The 6625-nt window shown below is 60.1% G+C and overlaps 4 protein-coding genes and 1 pseudogene across 4 annotated transcripts, besides 5 other annotated features; 1 reads left to right on the forward strand and 4 right to left on the reverse strand.

Moving 5' to 3' along the window:
- The first annotated feature begins 107 nt into the window (after positions 1 to 107).
- Positions 108 to 141: a microsatellite.
- Positions 142 to 244: 103 nt separating this feature from the next.
- Positions 245 to 479, forward strand: Tco025E_03382 (hypothetical protein; annotated as a pseudogene).
- Positions 480 to 682: 203 nt separating this feature from the next.
- On the reverse strand, positions 683 to 1804 carry Tco025E_03383 (uncharacterized protein; the record flags this gene model as incomplete). Its single annotated transcript, XM_029370301.1, has 1 exon — positions 683 to 1804. One exon carries the CDS (start codon positions 1802 to 1804, stop codon positions 683 to 685), a length of 1122 nt encoding a protein of 373 aa, XP_029229708.1.
- A 396-nt stretch (positions 1805 to 2200) lies between these two features.
- Positions 2201 to 2219: a microsatellite.
- A 17-nt stretch (positions 2220 to 2236) lies between these two features.
- Positions 2237 to 2265: a sequence feature (A-rich).
- A 61-nt stretch (positions 2266 to 2326) lies between these two features.
- Positions 2327 to 2677, reverse strand: Tco025E_03384 (uncharacterized protein; the record flags this gene model as incomplete). Its single annotated transcript, XM_029370302.1, has 1 exon — positions 2327 to 2677. The coding sequence occupies one exon, from the start codon at positions 2675 to 2677 to the stop codon at positions 2327 to 2329; it is 351 nt and encodes a 116-aa protein (XP_029229709.1).
- A 616-nt stretch (positions 2678 to 3293) lies between these two features.
- On the reverse strand, positions 3294 to 3686 carry Tco025E_03385 (cob(I)alamin adenosyltransferase; the record flags this gene model as incomplete). The annotated part of the gene is made up of 1 exon (XM_029370303.1): positions 3294 to 3686. The coding sequence occupies one exon, from the start codon at positions 3684 to 3686 to the stop codon at positions 3294 to 3296; it is 393 nt and encodes a 130-aa protein (XP_029229710.1).
- A 502-nt stretch (positions 3687 to 4188) lies between these two features.
- Positions 4189 to 4212: a microsatellite.
- Positions 4213 to 4536: 324 nt separating this feature from the next.
- Tco025E_03386 (putative fatty acid desaturase) lies at positions 4537 to 5838 on the reverse strand (the record flags this gene model as incomplete). The annotated part of the gene is made up of 1 exon (XM_029370304.1): positions 4537 to 5838. One exon carries the CDS (start codon positions 5836 to 5838, stop codon positions 4537 to 4539), a length of 1302 nt encoding a protein of 433 aa, XP_029229711.1.
- Positions 5839 to 6574: 736 nt separating this feature from the next.
- Positions 6575 to 6608: a microsatellite.
- Positions 6609 to 6625: the final 17 nt, after the last annotated feature.

The following is a 6625-nucleotide window of genomic DNA, read 5'->3' on the forward strand; positions in this document are numbered from 1 at the left end:
TGGCAGAGCGAGAGGGCGAGAGACGAGGGACGGCCATAGGCAGCGAGGAGGAAGACGGCAAAGCAAACAAAAACAAAACCCCCTGGAGAAATGCACCACCCACACGGAGCACAACACAGAACAGCGGCAGCAAGCGACAGCGAAATTGAAAAGAGAAGAAAAAAAACGAGTCAAAACAGCAGAGCACTGCCGGCGAGCACAGTTGGGCCGCCCCAGCCACAACGCCTTCCTCCTGGGACGGAGGAGAACAGCTGATACCACGCCGCCCTCACGCTTACTTGGAGCGCTGGCGCATGCGCCGGCGACGCCGCTTTAAGCGCTTTATGCGCTTCTTGTGCCACTTGGGCCGCATGCCTCCCGGACGGCTAATCGTCCCCATTTGTGCTCTACGCAAGTGTGGGGAGGAGGAATCAAACCAAAAGACAAAGAACAGAAAGAAAAGAAGCAGCAGGCAAAAATTGCAGAGAAGTCAGCAGCGTCCACGCACGCGAACACGCCTCCCCGGGCAGGCAAAGACAAAAATGAACCCCCGCCGCACGCACCCGCGGCCGCGAAGAAAACCCGTCAACAGACGCATACGCGACGCCACTCCAATGCAACGAAGGGCAGCGCAGCGCATTCCCGCACTTGCGCCGGCGGTTTCCTGCGGCCCACTGCCCCCCGTTAACCGAGCGAGCAGCAGCTAACGCGCCGGTAACGGCAGGACGGCAACGGAGCCATTGTCGTCGATGTCAACGTACAAAGACACCAGGGCCGAGGGGTTGTCGGGCAGGTGCCGCAAAATCCCCGGGCCCACCAGGGCCGAGACAGCCTGCGCAACACAGCGGCCGTTTTCCACCGGAAGGTCGTCGCGCACAAGGTCAACGAACCACAAAACCGCATCCTCGCTCACGCGCAACTCCCGGATTGCCTCCCCGTGTCGGCACTTATAATCCAGGATGGTCAGTCGGACGATCTCCTTGGCCGTATCCAGTGCCGCCGGGAGAAATGGAAATGTCTCAATCATCGACGACGACAGTTGACTGTAGAGGCTCTTAAAATCCTCCTCAACGAGGCGACGCATTTCCGCGAGGCTCTTCCCCTGCGTGCGGCCCTGCCGTCCGAAGTCGGTGGTCACAATAACAAATAAGCGGCCGAGGGGCACGCCGGGAGCCTCCGGAAAAGAGGGCGCCCTGCCCAACAATGGGAGCAGCACACGCACAAGATCCGGGTGCAGGGCCCCAAGGTCGTTGACGATGACGACACCATTTTTTGGGAACCTCAGGGCGTGCTGCACTATCCTCGGGACCACGACCCGGCGGAACTCCTGCGCACTGTAGCCGTCATAGCTGACGCCTGAGAGCACCAGCGTGGAGTCACCCGTCGTGCACGCGGCGTCGCGGCACCTGAGGCCCAGGGCCAGGGAAATGAGCTGCGCCAGCGTCGTCTTGCCCACCCCATTATCCCCCGCGAAGTGGAGCACCAGCGGCTTGTCTGGATTTTCAAGCTTGGCGGCCAGGCTCCGCGTGACGCCCTCAACCACGTGCCGCTGTCCCTTCAGGCTCCGCTGCGTGAGTCGCCTCAGTCGCACCAGCACCTGCTGCTTGTAATCGCCCCGGTCAACGTCCACGGGGTACCGGAACAGAAGGCACATCAGCCCCTTCACGAGCGTTGGGTGCGAGCTGCACAATGGCCGCAGCATGCAGTCATCCGCCTCGCCGGGATGAAGTTCGACGTGGGCCACCCAGGGGACGAGCGCCGCGACAACGGCGGCCAGAAGCGCCAGGAGACAAGTGCTGGTCGCGCATGGGCCCATCTGCGGCATTCGCCTCGCGGGACGGCGGCGTGCGTCGGGCCAACCGGCAGCAGAAAATAATGGGGGGAGTGACCGAGAATAAAAAAAAGCAGAAGCAAATTCACCAGCCAGCGCCACGCAGGGAATCCCAGCACCGCCCCGGCCAGCCCCGGAGGGACAACGACGGCATGCCCAGAGGATCAAAAGTGGGAAAAACACCGCCTCGCAATCCTTTCAGCGGGTTTTTTCCCCGAGAATTTAGCTTGTTGAAAATTTGGCCTCTCAGTTGGAAACGGAGCCGGCACCCTCAGTTACCGTTCTCACAGACACACACCGATACCTAGACACGTAAAAAAAAACTCCTACACACATGCATAAATATATATATATTGATGCACACTTCCTCAGTTACCCCCAGAAGCAAAGCACACACACACACACCCACCCGCAGAGCCTAATGGCAAAAACAAAAAAAAATAGAAGCAAAAAAAGTTGCATGTTCCCTCATTTAATTTTCAGTTGAATATTTTTATTGCGGCGCCGTCCTTCCCCCTACACAATCATTTTTTTCTGCTCCGGGGACCAGTCGGACGGAGAATCCTCGAAAAGGTTCAGCTTTTCCTCCGCAACCTCATCCTCGGCGGTGTCCGGAGCAACGCGCGCTTTGTGCACGCGGTAGCCGATGAAGTAAAACCACTTTGCAGCGCTCGCGAAGGCAATAAATGAGCAGAAGTCGGACTCCCCCGTCCAGCGCTGCCTCCGCATGATGCCCCGGGCCAGCAAAAAGATGGCAACGCCCCAAAGTCCCAAGCTGACCAACAGCACAGTCGACTGGAAAAGGATACGGCTCTTGCTTCCCGGCGAAAGACGCTTGCAAAGTGTCTTGTCCGGGATAACGTACATGACCGTCGTCAGGGCAATGAAGACACAAGCCAGAAAAAAGCCGGACGCCGCCCAGTAATTGTTGAATTCTTTTATGAAATGATAACACCCACTGCGTAGGCCACGATGAACAGCACATACAGCGACACGCGAATCCGAAGACACGACTTCTCCGCAGGAGTCATGCTTCCCACCACCCCTTTGTCTTGTTGCGGAATACTCCTTGCCTGTGCGGGGCTTTCCTTGCTCGTTCGTACCACTCCTTCCTTCTCTCCGAAAGGCAACCCACGGCGCAAAGAAGCACACGCCCACGCAGAACGGGAGGTGGGGAGAGAGGCAGAAAAGAAGGGTGGTGAAAGGGGAGAGAGGGGAGAAGCAGACAGTAAAAGCTCAGCACCGCCCATGTGCGGCGGCATTGCACCAGGATCCTCCCGCCCACGACGGGAGGGAGCGCCGCGCCCGCCGTTCAGCCCTTCCAATCGAAGCCTCCGTCACAACTCCGGGGCCGCGGCGGTGCAGGTGCCAGCTCCGCAAGGAGAAGTGCTCCAGGGGACTGCGGGTGGCCCTCCCCCGCACCCCCTCGTCGCAGGCAAGCAGAACAGTGACGACACAAAAACTCCCCTCGGCCGCCACGCACTCAAGCGATCCGTCTCCCTGCTGGCGCCAACCCGGCCGCGGCAGGGACGTTTACGTGCCCGTACGGACAATGCCGACACCTTTTCCCGCAGCAGACGCCGCGCCTCATGTGGAAGCTCCGCGTCAGAAGCGGCCGGCCGGCGGTTGGGTCGACGTACTTGTCCCTCCCGGCGTCATGCGCCCTCCGGTGCGCCTCCTCAACCTCGCGCGGGAGAAGCCGCTCCAACTCATTTTTGCCCTCGGCCACCGCGTCCCTCGCGGCACAAAGAGCACGCGGCCTCCGCAGACGCCCCCGGCCTACCGTGGAGGCACAACCGCGGCACCCGAAGAAAACGCCTCTGGTTTGGGGGGGCCGCCTGGAGGACGAGGGCCCATCGGCGGGCAGGCATAACATGTGCGGCCGTTTTCCGCGCAACACGGGAGGAGGATCACAGAAGGGCAGAGAAAGCGCGGACGCAATAACGCAGCAACAGAGAAGGACCAACAACAACAACAAAATCGACGCACGGGGCGTGGGCAAAGACGCCGCCAAAACCATGGGCGCACAACCCCCGAGAGGGCCACAGTGCCGGCAGCTGCGTGGGTGGCGGTGTCCGCACAGCTGCTCCGCCCGACGCGTTTCCTAAATTAGTGCCCTCGCGCAGCTGGACAATTGAGTTTCCTTCCGAGCGTGCGGAGACAGGGAGGTGCGTGGGCGTGTGTGCGGGCGCGTACATGTGCCTCGTCTCCCGCCGGCGGAAGTGCGGCTCCGCGGCCCCACACCCTCCCCCCGCCGCAGAGCCGCACACGAAGAATGTCAAGAAAAAAAAACACAAAAAACAACAACCACAATTGAGTAGAAAAGGGGGCGGGAGAGAAGGAAAAGATGGGAAAACAAAAAAGATAGGCACTCCGGTAATAAGAAAAAAAAAAAAAAAGAAGGACTTCGGTGTCCGGGGTGCATCGTGAAGCACGGAAAATTTGGATAAAAGCAATAAAAGCAAAAATGGGGTGTCTTGGCGTTTTCCCTCTCCCTGCGTGCCCCGAGCCGCTCGTGCGCCCCCCCCAGCCGCGTGCGCGAGAGACCCGCGCCCGAGCGAGGGCTCCTTTTATCAGCCCTTCTTTGCTTCCGCACGCACACCCACTATCCCTCTTACTACAATTGCCTTCTACAGCGTGCGGTTCCCTTCGCCCCACCTGCCTCCTTGGCACGCAACAACACAGCGAGTGTACCGCCGTTGTCGGGGCCCACGTTGCGCCCAGCCCTACCGACGCCTCAGTTTCGCGACGCGCAGGTGCGGGAGCAGGCCCTCAGCACCCAGCGAGTGCTTGTATATTCCCCCGTGGAACACCTCCGTCGCGTCCTTGCCCACGAACATGTCCAGCATCTTCTTCCCTCCCGGGTGGGCCTCGTACCACACAATTTTCGCGTCGGAGTGCGTGTAACCGGCGCCTGTTGGGACGGACCTCTGCAGGTCAATAACGCTGTCGCCAACCACAGTCAGCTTCTGGCCCTGCCGCACAAGCCGCGCCACGTCATCCCACGTGTACTCCTCCGTTGTGGGGAGCTCAAGCTCCTTCAGTCGCCTCTCGAGGGACCCCAATTGCCTGCCGAGCTTAGTGCGCAGGAGCTGCTTCACGTTCCGCTCAATCACGTCGTTGGGGGTGCGCACGAGGTGGGTGGCCATCTGCAGGCACTCACACACGCGAATGGTCCACTTGGTCGGATCGAAATGGTACCACTTGATGCCGTTGCGGTAGTCTTGCGCAAACTCGTGGTGAAAATTGTGGTACCCCTCCCCAAACGTCAGCAGCGCGCAGACAAAGGAGTCGTGCGAGGTGTGGCGGTCGGAGTAGTTCTGCACCGCGCCGAACCAACCCTTATGGGCCAGGCTGTTGATGAAAAAGGTGCAATGATGCACAAACACCACCTTCGCGAGCCCCGCGTAGAAGTACCCACCGAGCCAATCGCCCCAGCCAAGGCCGCAAATCAGCGTCGGGAGAATGATACCGGACACCATGGCGATCTTGAAGAAATGGCGATGCTGGAACTGAATAATGTTGTTGTACCTGAAATCGCTGACGTCCACCTTCCCGAGAAGCGCATAATCCTGTTTCATGATCATCCAGCCCATGTGGGAAAAGAAGAACCCACGGGTGGCGTCATACGGGTCCTTGGGCGTGTCCACGTAGCGATGGTGGATGCGGTGGTTGCGGCCCCACCACTTGGCCGAGCCCTCAAAGGCGCCTGCGCCAGCCACCGCGCAAATCCACTGAAGCACCGGGTGCGCAATGAAGCTTCGGTGGGAAAAAAGGCGGTGGTAGCCCACGGTGACACCAATCATGCCGTTGAAGACGTAGAAGAAGGCTGCCACCACGAGGGTCTTCGTCACCAGAGGCACACCCGCCAAAACAGCCGCGGCCACCGTGACGGGAGGCACAGCCAGGACGGCGACGGCCAACCAGTTGATCTCGTAGTTGCCCTGCCTCCACTGCGGCACGCTACGTGCCGCCTTTTCGTCGGAAACCGGCATGCCCCGCGGCTCGCGCTGGTCCAAAGCCGCCATGACCGCGGTCCCCCTTCTTACCGAACAACGCACAGAATATCAACGCCTGGATGAGGCGCCACCCTTCCCTCCCACACCGAGAACGGAAAACAGAAGAGGAGAAGCAGTTCGCCCCGCTACGCCCAACCTGCCAGCCCAAACGAGAGCCGTTTACGGCCCGCAAACGGAAAGCAGTTGGTAAATAAAGGCGTCACAGAAGTAACCGGCCTCGCCGTGGACGCGACAAGCAGCAGTCGTCGGGGCCCGCAACCGCAGGACCACCTCCACGTGGCGGGTATCGGTAGCGGGGCGGCGCAATGCGGTGGCAGCGCCCACGCAACTGCACCCGCGCCGCCCTCCGGCGAGGCCGCATTGGAAAGCCACAAACAACAAACCCCCATGCGTGTCCCATTTTAGCAAGAACAAACAACAAAAAAACAGAAATGAACTCAGCAAAAGCTCCACAAAAAAAAAGGCACCTGGTTCAAGGGGAACAGCGGTGGAGGCGGCGTCAGGACTCAGCCGCCACCCTCACGCTTACTTGGAGCGCTGGCGCATGCGCCGGCGACGCCGCTTAAGGCGCTTTATGCGCTTCTTGTGCCACTTGGGCCGCATGCCTCCCGGACGGCTAATCGTCCCCATTTCCTACCTGGCAGAGCGAGAGGGCGAGAGACGAGGGACGGCCATAGGCAGCGAGGAGGAAGACGGCAAAGCAAACAAAAACAAAACCCCCTGGAGAAATGCACCACCCACACGGAGCACAACACAGAACAGCGGCAGCAAGCGACAGCGAAATTGAAAAGAGAAG

The sequence above is a fragment of the Trypanosoma conorhini genome (genome assembly GCF_003719485.1).
Source record: "Trypanosoma conorhini strain 025E chromosome Unknown Tco_14.4_contig_00151, whole genome shotgun sequence".
NCBI lineage: Eukaryota > Euglenozoa > Kinetoplastea > Trypanosomatida > Trypanosomatidae > Trypanosoma > Trypanosoma conorhini.